At 40.8% G+C, this 23,669-nt stretch overlaps 1 protein-coding gene across 1 annotated transcript in view; it reads left to right on the forward strand.

The window, feature by feature from the left end:
• Positions 1-265: 265 nt before the first annotated feature.
• Positions 266-23,669, forward strand: part of BCAT1 (branched chain amino acid transaminase 1) — a 67,244-nt gene continuing 43,840 nt past the window's right edge. The window contains exons 1-2 of the mRNA XM_075758048.1: positions 266-596; positions 19,927-19,998. Of these exons, the coding sequence (XP_075614163.1) occupies positions 588-596; positions 19,927-19,998 (81 nt within the window). The 5' untranslated portion in view covers positions 266-587. The remainder of the gene's footprint in view (positions 597-19,926; positions 19,999-23,669) is intronic.

Raw genomic sequence — 23,669 nt, forward strand, 5'->3', positions numbered from 1 at the left:
GGAGAGGGGCAAGAAGAACATGTTATTCTCGGTACAATTTACAGTAAAAGCATTTAAATGTCTCTGCTTGGTAGGTGCAGCGCATGATGCGGGGCCATTTTAGGGACGAGCCACGGCTGACCCTGCAAGCCGAACTGCCTCTGCAGATAGGTGGGGGCGGTGGGTTACCTCCCGCCAGCCCGGTCCCTGGCTGGGGCGCTGCCGGTGCTTCCCCGAGGCGGCGGGACGGCCCGCCGGGAGGTGTGCGTGCCCGCCAGGAGGAGCCAGGCGGGGCGGCCCGCAGCCCCTCGCCGCTTTCCCCAGCCGCGGCGGCGTGCGCGCCGCCCTCGCCCGCTGATGCAATCGGAGCCCGCAAGCGGCGGCAGCAGCAGCAGCAGCAGCAGCAGCAGCAGCAGCAGCAGCAGCAGCAGCCCCGGCGGCGCCCGCAGGCGGATCGGTCGGCCCTGAGCCCGCGCAGCGCGCCGCCGCCTTAGCCGCACCCGGCGGCTCGGCGATCCGCAGGGCTCCAGCACCAGCGCTTCCCGAAACGAGCGGCGGCCCGCCGAGAGCCCGCTCCGCCGCGGCAAGGAAATACCCCGTTTGCCAGCATGATGAAGGTAAGCGGAGCGGGTTTCCTGCCAAAATCCCCTCGTCCATCCTTCGGAGGATGCGGAGTAGCAGAGGGACTTTTCCTTGGCAAACAAGGAAAACGGTACTTTACTGATTTGTAATTTCAGATTTTAATGCTCTTATTTGTTGTTTATGCTTTGCGAGAGATTTCTGTCCCCAAGAGATTTATTGTTTGAGATTCAGAAGCAGGATGTGTGTGATTCTACCTCTTTCCATGTGCTTTCATTGCAGACAGCATGTATGGAAAAGAAATAATGAGTCGGGAAGGAGACGGAGCGGGGGGAAGGGAAGGTGTATAATTTCCTCGGGGTGGAGGATTTCTTACTGTTTATTTGTAACATGGGACTCTTAATGATTAAAAAGAAGAAAAACTGCAAAGGGTATGGTTTCCTGGCAGTCATCATGCCTTTTTATGCCTATGAGTTTATTATGGGGCTTATGTCTGCCATTGTACTAAAATAGACTATGGGTAAACCCCAGTAACATGTATTTAGAGGTTTTGAGTAATTTCAGAAATAACTTTAAATAATGGAAGAGGAGTTGTCAGTAGTGAACACTAATGTGAGAGATGAGCATCGGTGGGAACTATCCTTTTATAAATGTCATGTTTATGCTCCTCTGCTTAGTGAGGCTGATCTGGGGATTAAAAAGAAGTCTTCCTTGTCAAGAAAAAGGGCATGGAGATAGCACAGGTGCCTTCCAGTTAGATTGAGGGAACATCACAGCAACTTTATACCCTGTGGAACAGCTGTACTAAGAATAATTCTTGGGTTTTGAAGAAGCACCGTACTGGGCTGACTGTGAACTTCATAGCTGCAGCCTGATGCCTATGTTAACAGCTGAGGAAAAACAAGACTCAATTATTTGTTTTCCTTGGGTAACTATAACAGATGGAATATAGGCACAACAGGTCAACAGGTATGTGACTGGGAGGTGTCTCCCCAGCTCCTCTCTGCTGCTGATGACAAGTGTTACCCTCATCCCATCCTAGGTCTCATCAACATTGCTCTCTCCTGGGTGGGTCTAGCAGTGGTGCAGGTGCTACTGATGATGGCAGGGCTAGAATGGGTGAGTGCTCTGGAGGAGCCTCATGAGGCTCTAATTAGTTCCATTTGCACCTTTGGCAACTGTAGAGTGGCAGATCAGCCATGGCAGAAAACTGATCTGAAACTGCTCAGGGAAAATACCCAAGCAGCTGCCTCTAGCCAGGATGCTTTGGGCCAGAATGTAAGCGTGTCAAGGAGTGAGACACTGTCATGTTTTATATCACTTTGGATGTACCTGTTGTGTGTCTAGGAAAGAGGGCAGGATCCTGGTCTCCAGGGTGTTATCCAGCACCTGGCAGTAATGCTCTGGCATGCCTGTGCAAAAAACAAGTACCAGGCAAGCCAAGCCACGGACCTACCTGCCAGTTTGCTGAAAGTGGCACTGACATCTCATTGGGTTCTTCTCATCTGTACAAAACCTAACTTTGCTTTGTATTTTTACTGTAGAAAAGACAGCATGAAGCAATAGCTACAGCAGTGAAAGTACCCTCTTGTCACTTGCAAGTGGTGTAGCCTTGGGCAAGTCAGTTCTGTCTGAGCCCTTTACCCTTTATTTGCCTCATCTGTTCAGACTGTAAGCTCTTCAGGGTTATGGCTGTCATTGTGTGTTTGTAGATCATATATCAAAGGTGCAGAAAATTAGCATTTTATTATCACAATACTTATGCAAAACCCAATAAATTTATAAAGGTTTCAGTAAGCAACACCACTATTACAGCTCCTTATCCCTTCATCTTCCCCTTCATCATTTCCTGCTTTACTCACAACCCTCCATTTCTCCTTGAACCATTTCCAGCCCAACCTCAACCCTCTTTCTGGTCTGTTTAAAGGAATGTTATGTATAAGAAATGAATTACACATCTGGTTTCTGCAGTCCTGCCTTGTCCGCATATTGCACTGATTGTTACTGACAGGCCTAGCTCTTCTAGCATTGTGTGGCACTCCTAGGTCCAGTGGATATTCTGATTTTTTTCCCATGGAAATTGAGTATTGAAATCTGCTGCAAACTTATAGGTAAAAAAGAAGATTCCAAAAGCATTAGGTAGCTTTAACACAGTTGATATCTTGCTAAACTAAACCACAGGCCATATCCTTGGTTTAATTTGATAGGAGAAAATAATTCAAATGGAATTCACTACTGATGAATTTATCCCTTGGAGGGCAATGTTAGGGAAGGAGGTAAATCAGCTCATTAGTTGTGTAAGCACTCAGTTACTCTGAATTTATTCAGCCATTTTGAAACAATTTATTTGGTGTGGCCATGCTAAAGAATCAGAACAGACATTATTTTCGTTACTTGATTATGTTACGCCATTTTCTTAAATGAATAATTACAGCTGAATGTGTAGCATACTGCAGATTCTTAGTGGGATTGAAGGCAGTACCTTCAGTGTTAGAATGAAGGAGCTAAGGGGTAAATTCTGTTGGGACAATTCGCACAATTAGTCTTCTTAGGCCACGCACATGAGGACTGGCATCTTCATGCCACTACAGTGACATATTATGTACTCCACAGTGCTAGATAAGCTCATTGGAGACTCCTATGAGCTCTAAGCCACTCAATACTGATTGTGGCTTTTGATAATAAATGGTGGCTATCCAACGGCTACAATGGCTGTAATGTAGAGATTAAATGCACAGCCTTAATCTTGAATGTCTGAATTTCAGTGATACTTGGGCAAAAATCAAAGTGGAACATGACCCTAATTTGTTATTCATAGTCACTTAGATGCTTGCAACTTGATACCTCCAATTCTTACATAGGATGAAGAGAATGAGTGGTCCCATTTACCTTGGAAACAATTTCATTACTTTATGACTTTATACATTAAAGGGACAAGTAATATTACCTCATAAAATAGAGCACCTGTTGTAGAAGGGCAATTTAGCAAATATTACCGTATGCTGTTGCAGATGAAAATCCAGTATTATGCTTATGGAAAGGCCTAATGTTGCCCTTTGGTGTGTATACCAAATGATCCAAAAGAGTTAACATGAACTAAATAATTGAAACTATCTTTAAAATGATCAAGGAGTTTTACCCATCTGTCTTTTGTGCATCTTGGCCCATAGTTTATTACTGTTCTTACAAACTAATGCCATAATACCCTTCCAACAGAGTTACTCATTTACTTTCTTCCCTTGAGGTCTGCAGTTTGTTCCAAGTTTTATCTTAGAGTATACCTGATGCATTAATGAAGTGCAGCATATGACTTCTCAGTAGGTACACAGCTATTGCTAATTCAGTTTGTCTATTAGAGCATTTCACACAATATTTGATAAAAACACTCTTAGTAAGCACAGAAAATATATTGGTTTTCCTGGTATGTGAATAGGGTCTAATTCTACAAGGTTCTGTTTGTATTAATTTCCACTAGCATTCAGAGAGATCAGTGCCATACAAATCATGTCCACTTGTTTAATTTTGTTTAGACTGATGTCTTAGGGGTCATCACTTCTGTAATAAATGCTTGAATTTGCACTACCCTGAGAATGGACTTTTTAAAACTTTGACACTGAGAGACTGAGGGAACTGGGTTAGCTCAGTGTGGAGAAGAGGAGTCTTTGGGGTGACGTAATAGGAGCCTTCCAAAATCTAGAGGAAAGGAGATGGGGCCAGGCTCAGCAGTGATGAAGAGGCACTGTTTTAAATCCAGTCTTAGTCTTTGACACAGTAGTGTGCATCAGAGTACAGTAGGTTTGTTCAGAGTTCTGCTTTCTAGGTTTTTAACGGTATAAAGTACTCTGTGCAAAGATGGTCTTTAAAGTCACCAGTATAGGCAGAAATTTTTGCAGAAAGTAATTTCTTTAACGTGTCAGTATAGTAGTAATATTTTGTTCTTCGCTATTGTCTTGAGGAACTTCAAGTGCTTAACGGAAGAGGTTCAACAGTAATGTTGGTTCAAGTCTCTTCGCAAGGATGCTACTTTATTTGGACACTTTGGAGTTTGTTTGTTGGGGATTTTGGGAGGAAGGGGTTGTCATCTGTCCTGTCATGCACACCTCCTCCCCCCCCTCGGAGCCTTGTTGTTTTGACTGCCTCATTAGGACCCATGATAAGGTTTATCAGCGTGACTACCACTGAGCCAGGGAAGAGGACTGTACCTCCTTCCTACACTCAACACCTTCCCTCTAAGTGCTGTACGCTCTTTTCCCATCTGCATCAGAGAGCCAAGCTGGTACTTTTTCTCACAATCGGAATACATCCTGGTTTTGCTAGACTTTTTTTTTTTCTTACCATGTCTTTTAAGAATAGTTCTTTAAACAAGGATCAGTGTACCAGTAGGCACTTGCCATTGGAAGGGAAGAGGTGTATCAGAACTCCTAGGGAAGTTACGAATATCAAGGGAAAATTAAGGGGTTATCTCAGGGATTCAAACATCTGTTTTCTGAAGGTTGGGCATTTTATAATACTGCTGGCTTTTTAAAAAATAATAGCTTCTTTTTGGTTTTGAAATTAATTCACAAGGTCTTCTTTTTACTTCTTTTCAATGCAACTGACTGCACATGAAGTTCAAGGCACTGTTGGAATGCTTGCAACTTTTGAAAAGGTTCTGTCTAGTAGTTGTCACTTCTGTAATATTTGATGTTAAATTTCCTAAATTGTGTAATTCTTCCTTTGATATGCAGAAAACAAAACACTGGCGGATCTATATGAAGACTGAAAAAAAGGAGACCTTTTTTGATTTTCTAGAATGTGAACTTTAAATTACTATAACTTAAATATAATATATATAAATATACCATACAAAATTGCATATTCTACTCTTACAACAAAATTATTAATTCACGAGGTTTTATACAACTGCATATCATCATGAGACCCCACCTGGAGTACTGTGTTCAGCTCTGGGGCCCTCAACATAAGAAAGATATGGACCTGTTGGAGCGAGTCCAGAGGAGGGCCACGAAGCTGATCAGAGGGCTGGAGCACCTCTCCTGTGAGGACAGGCTGAGAGAGTTGGGATTGTTCAGCCTGGAGAAAAGGCGGCTCCGGGGAGATCTAATTGCAGCTTACCAGTACCTGAAGGGGCCTACAGGAAAGATGGGGAGGGACTGTTTATCAGGGCATGGAGTGATAGGACAAGAGTGTAATGGCTTTAAGATGAAGGGGGGTAAATTTAAATTAGCTATTAGGAAGAAATTCTTTACTGTGAGGGTAGTGAGGCACTGGAACAGGTTGCCCAGAGAGGTTGTGGAGGCCCCATCCCTGGAAGTGTTCAAGGCCAGGTTGGATGAGGCTTTGGGCAACGTGGTCTAGTGAAGGGTGTCCCTGCCCATGGCAGGGGGGTTGGAACTAGATGATCTTTGAGGTCCCTTCCAACTCAAACCATTCTAGGATTCTATAATCATGCAATTCATTAAAAATCACATAAAATCCACTTAAAATCAGCAGCAATAGTATAATTTCTGTTGATGCATGGAGTTTCTCACTCTCCAGTAAAATAAAGGAAATTCTTAATCAAAACAGTATGAGGAAGAAAACTTTATAGCAAATTTTAATATTTGCAGTATCCTCAACATATTTAGCAGTCTAGTTGTTAAGTAAGTTTCTTACCAGATGTATGATGCAGGTTTTATTTCTCTGATTTTAAACCTTGAGGAAACAGGTAGAGAGGTAAAGTTTTTTATCCTGGACAAAGAAAAGCGTAAGTCATTTTTAAAATAGGATCTATAGGTTTTAAACATTCACAAGTACCATAATAATTTTTGAGAACAGAACATCAAGACTTATTAAGATCATCAAATTATCAAGGTCACAGTCAGTGCTAGAGTTAAGAGTCAAAACTGTAAATCCTTCTGAATCCTGCCCTATGCTGTGGCAGTGCCTACTTACAAACTCAAAAAAACCCTTCCTAATTGCTAGAAAGTATTACCTGAAGTGTAGGGAGTGAAAGCTATAAAAAATGAACAGTTGTGTACTAGTATAAAAGTGTAACATGAACCAGGTTTATTCCTTACCCAACATGAAGTAATAATTGTAGCATAGGATATTATAGCATACAGTGGCTACACAGCCACAATTTTTGCCACAGTTGTACAACTGCATATATACATGCATGCACACAGAAAATAAAATAATCATATTGTATTCACATGCTCATATATTTGAGGCACTTATTCATCTCGAGTATATAATTTGGTTTTTAAGCAAGTATGGTGTTAGATATGCCATAACCTATTCATTATGTGCATGGGAATTAAATGGCAGACTCTGCCTCAAACTGGATTAACTGTCTTTCCCAAACTGCACTTCTGTTTCTAGACAAATGAAACAAAGTTTCCCATAACGGAAAGTGTTTTGTTTCTGTAACCATAAAGGAAGTCCATTGGGTGGTTTGACTGTATTTGGTTTAGTTCAGTTTTTCGTCTTTCCATAGCCGCCTAACACTGTAAGCTGTATCTTTTTCTAAATCTACGCTGTGGCCCAGTCCATGGCCCAGGCTTAGTCCTCAGTATTACACAGTGCTTTATAGAATACAAAGACAAGTTCTGTAGTATATGCTTTTTTCATATTGACAAGCATTTGTACCACTGGAATAGCTTTATTTTTAATAGTATCCTTTGCCTTTCAACACCTTTTCAGAGATTATTTTTGACATTTACAGGTTGATTCTCTTCTTGACACCTGGAGACAGAAGTTCAGTAACACCAGCATTCCTTTCTGGTTCTCCATTGAGCCAAAAATGCTGCATTTACAAATGTTTTCTTTTGGATCTTCTTTTAAGTGGTTTTGCTGTAGCCAGCAATGTTTTCATCATGTCAATTAGGCAAAATATTTATTGTGATGTACATACAAAATCAATGTTCTGTCCTGCCATTTCCAGGTGAACTGGATTTTAACAGTGGATAAATCGGATCCAATTCTAAATTGTTTTAAGATGCTTATTAGCTTCATAAACTCAGAAATGACAGAGACATTCTAGTCAAGAGCATTGATATTCATGTGGGTTGAAGGTGGGAAAAACCCTTGGTTCATAGGGGTATTATAAGTAATTTGTTGATTTAGATTCATTGAGCTGAGCAGAATTGGTTGATCATTGGTACAGATATTGAACTGTAAGAGGACAAGCCTACATTACTTGTCATAGGCCTGTTTATTATCTTCTTTACTAGTCCCATTTCTTAGCATTTGAAAGTTATCATTTTTCTAATAAAGGCTGTATCACTCTTACTTTGTGATGACCTTTTACCATGCTATATTTTTGGCAAAGGGCCTCTGGTTGCTTTGCGTGCTTAATGCGTGCTTAATGCTGACACCTCTACAAATACCTCATCTGTGACCATACTTTTTCAAGGTCACTTTTAATGTGCTGAGTGCTGTTTTGCTCTCAAATTCCCTGGGCAGAATCCAGTTTTCTCTAGGCGCCGTCAACAAGTGATAGGGGATTTCAGATGGAGGGCTTACAAGACATTTAGAAAGGACGCATAGGGTAGCTTTAATGCAACTCCAAAATTTTGGAGTGTTATAACGCGTGATTTTTCCCTGACTTATGAGTTGTTGAATATATACTAAGTAGGGGGAGTATCTGGCTTTGTCACTAGTTTAAAAGATTTTACCTCTTTTCAGCAGACATCATCAAGAAAACCACCTCTTACAGCTGCTATCTTGGTGGTTTTTCACATTCATAGCAGTAATGTGTGATACTGTACAGTGACAATGTAGCTGTGCTCTGCTTTTCTTCACTTGTTAGTAAGCTTCCACAGGATTATTTACATTTGCTTGGTGTAGTAGATTATGCTTACCACCTTTCATTGCACCCACTGAAACTCATAAAGAATGTAAAGCAAGAGAAGTTCCTATAATATTCTGAGCTGGATGTGTATCATATAGGTATGTTCCCTCTCTGTAGTTTGTTGTTAATTTGAACAAGAACACGAACATTATTGTAGGTGCTGTCTTCAAATAGGTTCCTAGGAATTTCCCAGCAGGTCAGCTCTGTTCCTAGTGTCCTTTATGTCAAGAGGAAAGCTCCAACTTCCTTTCTACTTTGTTGAATTGTGTCCAGTTAAATCAGATTGAGGCAGTGTTTGAACACACAGCAAAAGGCATGTCACAAGGATATAAACCAGGCTTTGGTGAAAGCCAGGAAGAGTTCTCCCATTAGTTCAAACCACTTATGCCAGTCTCAAAACCCACTGGAGCTAGTATAGGCAGGTCTTCTGCAGCCACCACCTGTGTGCTGTTATGCAAGAAGCTTGCATAGGGCATAGCTGTGAGTAGAGTGCACAGGCAAAATCACATCAATCATTTGCATTTTTTCTTCTTCCTTGAGAAGAATTGTAACGGATCTGATGGGTATGTCTCTATAAGGAAGAGAAGCTATAGATTCAGTTCCTGGGGAGCTGTGCACACCCTATTCCAGCACCTGTCAGCCTCCCAGTTAATTCTTTGAAACAACTGCCAGCCAGTGTGAGGTATGCCAATGGGACAATCTATGCCTAAATTTCCTGCCTGTTAGAAGAGATAGATATTTCTACCTTCCTTCACTTAGGTGTTGTGACTGCAGAGCCAGTATTAATTTTTTAAGGCTTCCAAGTATTACGATGAGAAGATTTATTTAAAGCTTGTAAATAATGAAGGTCTGAGTTCTTTATCAGGAACAAACAGTAAAATAACTGCAAGCATCATGCAAATCAGCCCACCACCAGAATTCAAGAGAAAGCATAGTATTTGCAACACCTCTAGACAAAGCTTGCTGTCTTTCGGTTTTTGTTTGGGTGTTTTTTGTTTTGTGGGGTGTTTTTTTTTTGGGGGGGGGGAGTGGTTGGGTTTTTTGGGGTTTTTTGGGTTTGGGGTTTTTTTTCTGCCCTGGCTTGCACCACCCATTTAAAGAGCCCTGCTAGATCACTCAGTGCACTGTAAGCTTTGAAAGTTCAAGTCTGGGTCCTTCTGCAGCATTGTGGCCTAATGACCAGGCAGAACACATATCTAGGTGTATAGAGTTCTGCCTGCAAGCAAAAAAAAAAAGGGACTATGCTCAGCCATTTGAAAAGACCACCATAGTAGAGAACACATTTTTAAGGAGTACTCCTCTGACTGGTCAGGCAGAGCGTACCTGCAGTATTGAGCCCATTCAGATCCCCAGGTTAGATAGATGCTGCCATGCTTTATCTGCTTCATCTGTTGGACACTTAACAGCTAAACAAACCACTTGAGAAGCAGGGAACGAGCAATAACTGCACTAGCAGCCTAATGAATACAGGAAGTCATCCTTCTTATGCTTTTGCACTGGTGGTATTTGATACTCAGTGGTGAATTAAATAGGCCATGCAAAGTTATCAGGACTAGATGTGGTATCAAGCCAGCATATGTCTGCCCTTTACAGACCAGCAACCACAGTGCACAGTTGCATAATGTTTTATTGTACTTACTGTTATTCCAGAGCCAGCTGTGTAAGTTACTGTTTTATTATCTCTAGTGGGACTGTATACAAGACTTGTGATGGAAAAAAGTAACTCCCATCTCCTCCAAAAGCTTTTTATTTTTCTCCCAGAGCTTTTGTTTTCAGTGTGTGATTCATCATTGCTCAGCATCTTATGTAAACCTTTATTTCAGTGCAAAATGGACTTAAATGGGACACGGTCTAAGCATTCTGAGAATAGCTGCAAATGACCCCTTATACAGGCCACTGATTCCAGTCTGACCCTGTGTTTCTTCTGGTTCTGCTGTAGTTATGAGCGAGCTTGCAAACAGGACTATGTCCTTAAATACAGGTTTTAATGTTAGCTCTTTTCTTTAAGCATGTCAGTTCTCATTTTGGACTCCATCTCTGCTCTGCTGTGGTTTGGGGTTGGGTTTTTTTTTTTTCCCTAGGAGTCTACAATGATTTATTTGCAAACTGCAGAAGCTTTGGTCTCCCACACTAAATTGTCTGCTTCCAGTTCTAAACGCTCAGTAACTCTTCAGACAATGATTTTATTTGTTTCTACTGTATGTGCATTCATGTTATTCACATTGTTATTTTGGTAATTGCGTCAAGTCACTTGCCTTGGTCATCAGCTGCAGGATCTGTGTGTAGTTTCCACGATAGGGAATTTCACACATAAATTGTAAGCTATATTTTATGCATCTTTAAATCAGATCTGTACTTTATATGTACAGCTGTCTCAGGATAAAAAATATAGCCAGTATAACTGAATCCCTGAGGAAAATAAGCAGAATCATTTTTATTGTGCTTAGGCTCATCTTTGCTGGTATAACAGTGCTGTTAAAAATGCATCCATAGCTCTGGTTAACTTTACTACAAAACCTTAAAATGCTAATTTAGTACCTGGCATTATAGAATACATGAGCAAAGAGAAATGTTGGAGAAAACGTAATGAACACAAGCTTCCTTGTCGTTAACAGCAAAGCCCATTTACAGCGGTAGGGGAAAGTACGTAATAGTATTTATACCCTTTCTTGTTGCCAGTTTGATGTAAAACATCTCATATCAATGAGAACTGGGCCTAAACACAATAAAACCATGGTGACTTTCAGAATTTTCATTTATTTTGTTTGAGTAATAACCTTACTGCATAGCCATAAGACACTATCTAGTTAGAAAACAGGCGGGTGAATTAATAGTTCAACTAGATCCAGCTGGTTGCTTTAACATGTTTTTATTTTGCCATTCTAGCAAACAATGCACTTGTTAAAAACCTAATTAATGCTAGAGAGGACAAACAAACCAACAAAAGAGGCACTTACAGGCACTGTTCATAGGAGTTAGAGATGGAAGAGCTCCATTAGGTCATCTGCCTATTCCCCTAATAGTACGAGGCTGTTTTCCTCAATCAGAAGAGTGGGTGAATTGAGCAAGAGGATAAAGACAGAGGAAATGGCATTGGGGAGTGACAGAGCAACAAGAGGGTCATAGGAAGGAAAAAAACACAAGGACACTACAAGCACTGGGCTCAGAAATCAAGATTAAAGCACATTACATTTGGAGGTTATTTGCAAAGAGGATTTTTTTAGAACACTTGCTATTTCTGTAAAGAAAATAGGAAGGAGGATTGTATGGCTGTGCAGGAAATGTATTAAGACAGATCTGACTATTGAATAAAGGGGCACCACACAGAGATGTACAACTGCTTTATGTCCTGTATTGGATGGGGCTGCTGGTAGCTTTTCAATATTTTTCAATTGGGAAGGATCACACTTTAGATTCCGTGTTGTATGAGTGTAATTCACAGCTCATGTTGTAAATTTTCTGAAATTTCTGACAAAATAATTTTAGCCTGAAGCTGAATAGATCCCTGGTCAGGTTCTCCTTAGAGTTAGTTACAACAAATTAATCTATTTTCTATTTCTGGTGAACTCTTTTCTTCCCTTTAGCCTTCTTGATAATCCAGTTTGTCAAGCACACATTCTTTTTGGATTTCAGAAGTAGTTATCCTTCACCTTGCCTAGCCTTGCTACCTGTCAGGTGAACTGATACAAGCTTTCTTGCTTAACAGGTTAGGCATTACTGAACTCATTCAAATATTAATTTAAGCACTGAGTCAAAAAATTGGCATTTTTTCCTAGAGAAGTTTTTCACCTGAGTGCTGACTCCAGTGACTTTACTTTGGCAACATTGTCCTGCATTTATTTAATCTGGCGAAACCAACTTGGTCTGCTGTTAGAGTTTTGATATAGCTATAAAAGTTACTAAATATGAATCTTGGATGGAGTAGTTGAATATTTCCACTTCTTTATGTTCTCTCTTTTAAGGTTTTTCTAACCAATAAGTTGTGCTCATATAATCTGAATTGTCTTTTATTTAAACATAATAAAAACAGTGATGCTTGTTTTAAGAGGAGCATATTTCAGTTTTATTCAAACCACTTCAACTCCTTTAAATTAAACCACATAAACTGATGCTTTCACTCTGATGCAAAAGTATCATTAAATAATGTGGAAGCTTTCTCTTTCTGCTATGCTAGTTGGCTCGTATTTTTCTGTATTGTATACTGTAATTACACTGACTCACTGTTTAACCAACATTAGTGCCAGCTCACGGTTGAACAAGCAGCCACAGTAAGGTGATAATGCCCAGCTGACAAGGCATCAGGGCAGATATATGTTAGGTAAGAGTAGTCTTAAAGAAATATATTGGAAGTGCAGAAATCAACACAAATGAGAATTCTAGGTGAACTAAGTAAAAAGCTAAGCACTGAAACTGCATTTGCCAAATTGTCTTCTTTTTTTTCCTTTGTTGGTTTTGTTGTTGTTTGTTCGTTTGCTTAGTTTTTTTCCTAGTGCTGATGTGATTGAGGTGTATCATTGGAGCTGCTCTGGGATTTGTGCTGTACGTGTTTGAATACATTATTGAAGACTGTCAAGCCAATACATGGAGAGTGCTTCAACCTAACAAAGATACCTCAAAGATCTCTCTTTGGCTTGATAAGTGGTTAGAAATACAATTTAAGAATTATTCTTGCACTCCTTCTGTCTTGATTTTGAAAAGAGTAGATTTAAAAGAAGTTGTGTGGATAATGCATGCCATATTATCATGTAAGTGACCCAGCCCAATGGACGTACTTGGTGACACTTGCATCGTTACACACACATATGTGTATGTTCACTTTCACATACATACAATATAAAGACAGTATTAACACTTTTTTTTTTATAACATGCAACTCCTCCCGTGACAGCTGAGGTAAACATGCGTGGCTGTTAGATTCCATAAATGAGCTTCCTGAGCTCTAGAAGTCTTTCATAAATGTCATTAAGTAAATATCTTTTTACTTGATATTAAAAATAGTATTATATGACTTGGCCCTACAGCAATATTCAGAATTTCGCTCTCAGTCTGACAGTGGGTGGATTTTTTTTTTTTTTTAAAGCTATAAACATCATGTTTGTTTGTTTGTTTGTTTTCTGCAAATTCATCTTTTATGTGACGTGGCTGCCAAATTGTATTAACATTCCCTAGGGGCAGATGAAAACTGTTTTGAAGTCATGGAAGTGTTTTATATGACACTATCAATACACAGAATATGTGGCACAAACATTGGACTCTATTTTATACCTGGAATGGAAAGACAACTCTGATTTGTATGGCTTTGAAAGCCGGAGTACCTGTCATCACACACCTGATTTGGGTCCCCTGTAGGCAGTACGATAGTATAAGTCATGTATTGAATTTATTGATCTGCTAGATTCCTGGAATCTGATAAGTATTCGAATTTCATTATCCTCCCAGTGTAAATTAGAGCATGAAATATTTCTTAGACAGTAGCTAGCAAGCATGGGAAAAAGCAGTAAGACACTGGTTTAGCTTGGAGAAATGTCTCAGACAGGACTTTCTTCATTTAAAACTGTTTTTCATGTGACTTCTGACTGAGAGGAAACTCCTACTCCATCTTTACTGGGACCTGATGACTACTACAACATAGTCTTGGTTTTAAGTTTCTCTGCATAGCAGGAGACACAGTTGCCTCAGTAGAAGGAATTACATGCAGCCATAGCTGTGTATCTCTGGCTTATTTGTTTCTTTAGGTTCTCATTCTCCATGAATAGCCAATGCCTGCCAACAAAGTACTGTCTACAATTCTTTCATGGGCATGAAACTGGGTTTTCTGATGTTCACTGTCACTGGTAGTACTCGAACCAGGGCACTGGTGCTGTTGATGAAATTCTCACTCTGAGGGGAGACATCAGAGCTGTCCGTGGGCTGACTTGGGTAAGCACGCACTGATGAAACCAAAAAGACGATTAAGGAGTTTGTGAAACTGCAGATCTTGAGTCATTTTGAAAAGCAGTCAATATGATTTCCTAGCTGAAAGTGCGAACTCTGTAGAAATTATTGGCAATATATTTCTTTACTCCTACCTTCCACTAGTGTGTTGGTTTTGCGTGGCAAGGTTTTGGTAGCAGGGGGGCTACAGGGGTGGCTTCTGTGAGAAGCTGCTAGAAGCTTCCCCCATGTCTGATAGGGCCAATGCCAGCCGGCTCCAAGACGGACCCGCCGCTGGCCAAGGCCAAGCCAATCAGCGCCTCTGTGATAACATATTTAAGAAGGAAAAAAACCAGTTAGGGAGCGCTTTTGCAGCTGGAGAGAGGAGTGAGAAGATGTAAGAAACTCTGCAGACACCAAGGTCAGTGCAGAAGGAGGGGGAGGAGGTGCTCCAGGCACCGGAGCAGAGATCCCCCTGCAGCCCCTGGTGAAGACCATGGTGAAGCAGGCTGTCCCCCTGCAGCCCATGGAGGAAGGATGAGGGGGTGTAGAGATTCCACCTGCAGCCCGTGGAGGACCCCACGCCGGAGCAGGTGGAGGCACCCGAAGGACACTGTGGCCCGTGGGAAGCCCGCGCTGGAGCAAGCTCCTGGCCAGACCTGTGGACCCATGGAGAGAGGAGCCCACGCCAGAGCAGGTTTGCTGACAGGACTTGTGACCCTGTGGGGGACCCCACTCTGGAGCAGTTTGCTCCTGAAGGTCTGCACCCCATGGAAGAGACCACGCTGGAGCAGTTCGTGAAGGACTGTAGCCTGTGGGAGATACTCACGTTGGAGAAGTTTGTGAAGGACTGTCTCCCGTGAGAGGAACTCCATGTTGGAGCAGGGGAAGGATGAGAGGAGTCCTCCCCCTGCGGATGAAGAAGTGGCAGAAACACCGCGTGATGAACTGACCGTAACCCCCACTCCCCGTCCCCCTGTGCCGCTGGGGGGGGTGGAGGTTGAAGCCGGGAGTGAAGTTGAGCCCGGGAAGATGGGAGGGGTGGGGGGAGGTGTTTTAAGAGTTGATTTTATTTCTCATTCCTCTACTCTGTTTTGCCTAGTAATAAACAAGATGAATTCCCTCTCTCAGTTCAGTCTGTTTTGCTCGTGACGATAATTAGTGAATGATCTCTCCCTGTCCTTATCTCGACCCATAAGTTTTTCGTTGTACTTTTTCTCCCCTGTCTAGAGAAGGAGGGGAGTGATAGAGCAGCTCTGGTGGGCACCTGGCCTCCAGCCTGGGTCAACCCACCACAACTAGGGAAAGTTTTCTGTTCCCCAGTGGTGAGAAGAGTTATCAAACAACAGGGAAAATTAAGTGAATGCGGGACTGATTAAAGAAATAGATTCCTTTGAAAAAGGATGACAAAGTACATGGCATATAGAGGTAACTGCAAATATTTTTTTTTGAGAACTGGCACTATTTTTTTTATTAAATAATGTCATACACCATAGGTTAAAGAAGTGCAGTTTGCAGCTTAACTTTACAGTGATGAAGCTTCTGATAATCTTCAGTTCCTACTTCATAACTGGGGATGAGCCTATGGGATAGTGGGGTAGCTAAAACCTAAGAACAGTGGTTTGACAAAGGATCTGGTAGAATTGCAGTTTATAGAACAGATAATCTCAAACAAGAACAAAGGCGTCGGCACTACCACTGGTCTCAAAAGCCACCAAGTGTGAGGGCACAGGAAAAACTAGGGCAGACTCATGTAGTCTGGGAAGTCTAGGGAGTTTAGGCAGGAGATAGGCCTATTTTTGTAGCAGAAGGTCCTTTCAGCTGACGAACAAGTGATCTGACCGCATAAAAGAAGTAGATTCTCTGTTTTGAAGAAGCTGTGAGATGCAGGAGGATACCCTAAAAGAGGAGCATAACTAGAGGCATGGCAAAATGGTAACGGTGAAGTTAGTCGGGTGCTCTTGCAGGTCAATACTTTGGCTACAGAGTGTCATGCCCATAACAGAATTGCAGTTAAAGGAGGTGTGCCAAAGACAGCATGGAAAGCTGAGAGGCATGTTGAAAATCCATATGTCTAATGTAGTCTGAGAACCAAATGCAGGAGTTGAATGTCCAGATTTGGAAAGGCCTAGCAGAAGTGCAGGTGACAACTATTAAGTATAGAATTTCCAAAAGTACTGCTAAGTGTTACACGCACTATGGTCCTTCACATGTTGACAGGAGTCTAACCACCCTAAGGCTTACATCTTCTTTATATAAGAGTTAGATTGGAAGTAAGTACTACTGTGAGGGAGCACTATATCCACCTGAGTGTATTGTGATTACTGTTATAAATGCTAAAGGATTTGCAATAATTATTATAGCATTGAGATGTTCTATAAAAGACAGAATTACACATCCGCAGGTCTTTATCTTAGTAGTGTTTGTCAGTGATACAATGAGATATAAACTCCATTTTTCAACAAAATTTAATCTAGTGTAATGCTTTAGACTTTTTTCCTCATGCAGGCTTTACAGTAATGATAAAATCAATGTGTAATTTCAGTATTTTTGAAGGAAAACTGTGAAATACCATCCTATTTCCAATTTAGAAAAAGCAGTTACATATACCATAAAGAAAATGTTGTTAGCTGTACAGCACAACAAAGAAATACTGTCATGCTTGTGTAATTGCATAGCAACTTGATACAGACTTGAGTGATTTTGGAGGAGACATTGACCCAGTGGCTCAAACGTACCTTTAGGATAACATCAGTGTTTTAGCGGATGCAGTTTTAAATCTACCGTGCTATTAAACACAAAGGACAAATTTATGCTTGGCATATCTCCCTTGGCAATGTTGGCACTAAACCAGGGAGTAATTTTCCCTATTGCATTTAACAACATGTTTCAGATTCAAAAGCCATGGAGCCATTAAAATATGACTCCATCAATTAGAAAGTAATTGTGGTATGTCTTTCTTGTGCTGAGGGATTAACTCAATTTAATCTCAGTGCGGTTAACAAAGGCAGTTAGCTACTTGCTTTAAGTATGAGTTAAATCTGTAATACATAATGACTTCATGGAGAACAGGATTGGCCCCATGGCATATGCCCAAAAAATGGGCTGTTGACTTCATTGGGTTCAGTGGGAGTGTTGATCTGAATGGCAACGCGATCGAGCCCCTAGAGGCTGTTCCTGTAGGTGGTCCACACTTGAAATTCGCATACAAGTTTTGTATCTTTTTAAAGATCATGAAAGAGAATATTAAACTATATCGAGCTTCAGTCCTCTCTGTGTTGATGCCAACACTTGCTTTAGGGCAACTTTGAAGCAGAGATGGGAAAAAACTGAAGGAAAAGGTGGAGAATTTATCAGTATTTGCTGTCACCAGTAATTATTATTAGCAAATCTAACTTTGCATGCTAGAGATTAGATGATAGCCAGCAATGGAGCTGGAGCTGCTTGGGAAATTCTTGCTCTGCAGCTGGTGGTTACAATCCTGTTAGCTGGTAACCAGCATCTCTCCACACTAATTCACTGTAGTGCAAAGAAAAATGAGTTGGCTTAATTTGTCTGCAGAATACTTAACTATTATAAACTGATGGTGTCATGGAGGCCTTCTGGGATTTTACTAGTGAATTTGGAAGTATTGGAAGTATTACAAGTAAAGCAAGGACCTCTTATACAGTGCTTAGTTCAGACTGTCCCTCAGTTTAGGTAATGCTTTAGTCCTGCTAGGGTCTGACACTGAACACCATTGAACTCTACCAAAAAGACTTGTCTTTCTGCAGTAAAAAACCTTAAGCTTTAAGGCAAATAAAACATATTTTTAATAATGTTTTAAGGTGAAACATATTGGTACGTTGTAAAAGGATTTGTGACTTCTCTCAGCAGTTCCTTCTTTAGTTGATAGGAAGGAGCCTGTAGCCGTGATTGCATGTCTCACTGTAGAGGGTTAGAAGGGAAGAAAAAAAAAAAAAATAGAGGAACAGAAGTGTTAAAGCTGATGGAGAGAAAAGGCAGGAGGGATGTTATGGCCTCCCTGGGGGGAGGGGAGAGGAAGTGAGATCTGCTGTGGCTGGGAGTTTACTTTTTCTTTTGTTAGTAGCAAGCCTGCTAACTGTTAAAGGCTCATTGAAGATACTGCTTTTATTTTTTTCATTTACCCCAAGATATGAAAAAAGGGGAAAAAATGATGTTATTTGCCTTATGCATGTCATGAGTCAAAGCCTATGAGCCATGTGGTCCCAGTCCTGTCCCCACAGGATGGTGACTGCTGTGGGACTGTGGTGCTGGTGTCTCCCTGGCACTGCCATCCACCCTACATGCAGCCCTCCTCATAGGGTGAGGGCCACTCCCCGGTTAAGAGCTTGGGGCGGGGATCTCACAGGCTGACAGTGATGGGTTTCCTGTGCACCTCTTTCCTTCAGGAGATTATACTTTTGATCTGGGGCTTTGCCACCTGGGCTGGGATTTCCCACTCCAGATGCGGCAAGGCTGAGGGGTAGCAGGGTGAGAGGCAGCCACCAAGTGGCAAGCAGGCAGTGCAGGCTCCTGCTAGGGCTTTTCCCTTGTAGGGTTGAAAGCCCCTAGCCTGTCAGACCTGGCAACAACATCCCTTGGTGCCTCTGTCTTTTCTTCACCCCCTTAGACAGCCCCTCTGACCAGCCTGACTGCTTCCCTATCCCCACCCATCCCTGGCCTCGTCTCAGCAGCTAGCTGTCCCTTCTGCCATCCCCTCCATCTTGCCAGTTGTACTTTCTTTGAGCCATTCTCCCAGCCATCCCCTTCATGGCCCATCCCCCAGTCTTGCTCCTGGCATCTTCCTCCCTCTCCCAAACTTCTGCCCCACTTCACCTTTCCAGCTCTTTCTTAAAGGCTACTCGGACACAAGAAATGCTGCCAAGGCTGTATTTGTCTCCTTGGCCCCATGCTGTTGGGTGTAATATGCATTTACTGGCCACTGGCGAGGAAGGTCTAGCTAGCGCAGGAAGGTCCACAGAGATGCTAGCCTGATGCTGTGGAAACTGAGGATCTTGCTTTTAGGTAGATGGCTTGCACCTGTTTGTGTTATCCTTCTGTTGCTGAACCCTTAAGTTCAACAGTAGATAATTCAAAATACTCTGATTATGTAGATAGATATAGGTGGGCATTCCTTATCACTGTTTTCAGTTAATGAAGAATTTAACAAAAACTGTTCTTTCCCTTTTTCTTCTATTCTGGCGAGTCAGACTACTCTGAGAAAAAGCAAATCTGTTAGGTGGATGTTTTAGTAGGGAAACTGGGATCTAATGGAATTGTGTAAAACCACAATTTATCTAAGCTTTGAATGGAAGACTTACGATGTTGTCCATACCCTTCCGCACCTCAGATCAATAATCTAATCTAAGAAGCTGTCTCTTCTATAAAGCCCTGAAAAACAGTTGCGTGAAATAATGCAACTGAAGTAAAACTAAAAACCTAGAAGGTGGAAAGTTGTGCTAAGAAACAGCCAAAAAGGTCTTGGTAATATATTTACTGACGGCGAAGTCTGAGTCATCATTCAATACAATCTGTCCCTAAAAGGAATTAACTGAATGTGTATCAACTTTTCTGCAATGTGCACTGAATTTAATTTAATCTGGTTTTATTTCTTCTAGGGCTGTCAGAATGAGTGCACGGCTGGAGGATGTTCAGGAGAAACAGCAAAGCATGTAACTGAATCTTTCAAGGTATGTTGTTTGTTAAAAGATGAATGTCTGAAGCATTTCAGTAGATGGTGCCAGACAATATCTGTAACACGGTAGTGATTGTTGTGCAGGCATTCATAGCTACTGACACACTTGAATGTCATAATTCTGTAAGTGGCTGAGCATTTTCATTTGCTGAAAATGTTTTCAATGTAGAAATTAAATATGTTACAAGAAGAACTTTAATTTATTGTAGTTTCAGGTAGTAGCTAAAAGGTTAGTAGCTAAAAGCTAAAAGTCATTAAGCAAAAATTAAAATTATGTAGGTGATTTTTTTTTAAAACTCTACCTGCTTCAACAGCAATAGAAATAAAGCTTGATTCCCCCCATTAAGGTTTTTTCCAAACAAAGTCTATGAAACACTCTATTATTTGTTAAACTTTGGCATTATGAATGGTGTTCAAAAGTAGGTTTTTCCATCTGGTCTCAAAGTTGCAGAGCTAAGGATCTCAGAAGGACTCCAAAGCACACCACAGCTCTGGCACATTATCAGCACTCAACAAGCAAACAGGACTATGATAATAAAGAATGCTGAGCAGCTGCCAGGATCTGACATGAAATTGAATCCTTCTTTTTTGTTTTTTTTTGTTTTTCTTTTTTTTTCTTTTCTTTCTTTAATTTTATGCTTAGAACTGAGCTCAGTTAAGATATCATTCTTTTCCTCTACCTCCTTCATGAATGCAGTGCTACTAACTAAGAGCTCACTTTAAACACTGTAAGGACACAGATGTCAACTTTTAATTTTCTGTTGGAAATGTAAAGCCCATCAGCATGTGCTTCTTTGGATTCTACCTTCTGTCCTCATTCCCTTTTTTTTTTTTTTCCTGCCTCTCCTTTATTCTTCTTTGGTCTTTATTCCTTATGTCACACATCTGTAGTTCTTTCTCCCCCTCTCTTTCCCTGATTTACAATCTTTAAAAAGCCTCATCTATATTTTGCAGATGTTTAAAAGTAGTACCCAGAAAAAGGTGACCTCACTTGTGCTTTTTCAGCAGTTCCCTTCCTGTTATTGCTGACTATTCTCAGCAGTTCATGAGAAGAAATTATAATGATGCACTTTGTAACTGTCATGTTCTTCCTGATTTTTTGGGCAGTGTCACTACTGGGCAGTCTTCTGAATTATGCTTACATAGTTATTTCCTTTTTAGTTACAGATATGGAAAATAAATGCTACAGCATATGTGTTGGACTCCTCGATAAGATTTATTCTGATGCTGATCTCATTGAAAACAGCAAAGATTTCTTGAGAATTCATGACTACACAATTTTGCCATGTAGCAACATGCCATTTAATTTCTTTTTCCCCATTCTCAACCCTTCCCAGTTGTTCTCTTCCTCATTTCTCTGCATTATGTCTCTGGCAATTCTGCCCAAGAAGGAAGATTTAGGATGACTTTTCAGCCAGAAAGTTTGATTTGGAAAATGTTGACAAAACCAGGCATGCAACCAACTTTGAAACCCCAAGAATTCACAAGCATGGAGTGCAGAGTTGTTTTGTGAATTCACCTTTAATAAATAGACAAGATCTCAGTAGATTCGTTCAGTAGAGTGTGCTAGTGCATTTAAAAACAAAAATTACTTTACAGAGAGGAGACTCTTGTGTAACTACACTGTATGGTTTCCTTCCACTTGTTGACATAGTCTAGAAGGAAGATAGACCTAGTGGCAACAAACTGTAATAGTGTTTGGACTGTAGGTGAACTGGGTATAAACTAAAGCAAACTTAAGCCAGATTTAATTATACCGGCAGTCAAGTAGATGCCTTACCAAAGCACCAAATATTGGGTGGCACAAAGTTGGATTTGATCCAGTTTCATTTCCATCGATACTTGTATGTCAGCCAGAATGGCAACTCATTGTAGTGGAGACTCTGTGTGAGGGGGAAAAATATATTAGCAAGGGGGACAGATGGTCATAAAGGGAATGATACTAGAAAAAACAGCTGGCTCAGGCTGAAGTCTAATTTGTAAGTCCTTTCCTGCCTTATGGCTCTGTTTCTGAAGATTAGCTGCAGTCACCAGGAAGGGGTACAGTTTTTTAGAAAATATCGTACTGTGGGGGGTGTGTGTATGAAAGTAATGATGGGAATACAGGTACTGATTGCAGTGTCATGCATTATAATAATTATTTGCAATCTCTTTAACTTGATTGTCAAATTAGAAAGAAAAACTTTATAAATGAAGGCAAAAATAACACCAATGATAAATAAAATAGCCTAGATTCCTTCTAGGGAACTTCACAAACAATTCTGTGGAAGACAGTTACAATTTCAGAAACTATAGCTAATAATATTTCAAAGGAATCAAGTTGACCCTTGGGTCTGACTGCACTGAAGAAAGCTGCAATTTTGTGCCAGTAACCTAAGTAATCCAAGATTGTGGGAATGTAGAAAACAGGGTATGGTTTTGGTTTATGCTTACATAAAACATATTGTTTAAAGTGGATGATGCCCAACATTTGAATGCCAGATTAGCCCTCTGAAGACATTTCTTTTTAGAACATAGTGCTGTGCTTTTTAGGTGGGGTAAGCTTTGAATTTTACTGCAATTTCTGCCTGACTTGGAAGAGTGAACTCTGAGAGTCCCTATACACTGAGAGGGAGTGATGGAATGCATGCTGCCTACAGCTTCTGGCAAGCAGTGAGCCCCTCTGCCAGCTGCTCGCTGTTTCTGATTCTCGTGGGCTTCTCTTAAGTCAGTAGGTCAGAATTAGCACTTTGTTCATTTTAACTACTTCTGAACTACCTTAATTTGACTCACTTCTGCCGTTAAAAATCTCATCCTGACACCTCTGTGATTTACAAGGTACTTAATGTATTGCATTTAGAATTGACACATGGCCAGTGATCTTGGAACAGATAAGAAACTTCTAAGGAAATAGTGATTATGCTAGTTTCCTGTATTGTGAAAAATGTCAGATTTCCAGGATTTATCTACGCAGTTTCTTTCACTAGAGTGAAATCTTCTTCCCTTCCCCAACAGTTGTTTGCACTTACTTACTTATTTATTTAAATAATTGGCTGAGGTTTGTGACCATGACCTAAGAAGTTATACTTGCAGTTTTTGTGTATTGTCAGTATTGGATTTGTAGGAGGGGCATATGAAACCAGTAATTGAAAGTGCAGTCACCCTCTGTACCACTGAATGCATTTTGGAATGTTGAATCAAGAAATGCCCATATCTGGTTTTGCTCTTATACGTGTCTTTTTGCATTCAGTAATACCATGAAATAGCACGCAGTTATGTCTAAGACACTTTATGTTTATGATTAAAAATCTGGTAATTTCTTTAATGCATCCATTCTGCTTATTGTACTGTCACAAGACAGAGCGAATGTTTGGATAACGTAGTGGTCTATTTCCATACTTGACTCTAATTTGGTTTCTTTTAATGTGTGTATTAGCTCTGACTTTGAATTCATAATAATAGGTCTTAAGAAACTGAAGCCATCTATGATTGCCTTTTCTTTCCCTCATGTTATCAATCCATATCCAGAAAGATGATTTTAGTTTTTATGTAACCTTTCATCATGGAATACATTTTCTTTTTGAGAGACTGATACATGGAACACTTTAAGAAGGTATTACCTATTCCTGTTATGTTTCTCTGTGTTTTAATGATCTGAAACTGATTGGGCATCCCAATGGCGCAAAG

The sequence above is a fragment of the Balearica regulorum genome, chromosome 1 (genome assembly GCF_011004875.1).
Source record: "Balearica regulorum gibbericeps isolate bBalReg1 chromosome 1, bBalReg1.pri, whole genome shotgun sequence".
NCBI classification, from domain to species: Eukaryota; Metazoa; Chordata; class Aves; order Gruiformes; family Gruidae; genus Balearica; species Balearica regulorum.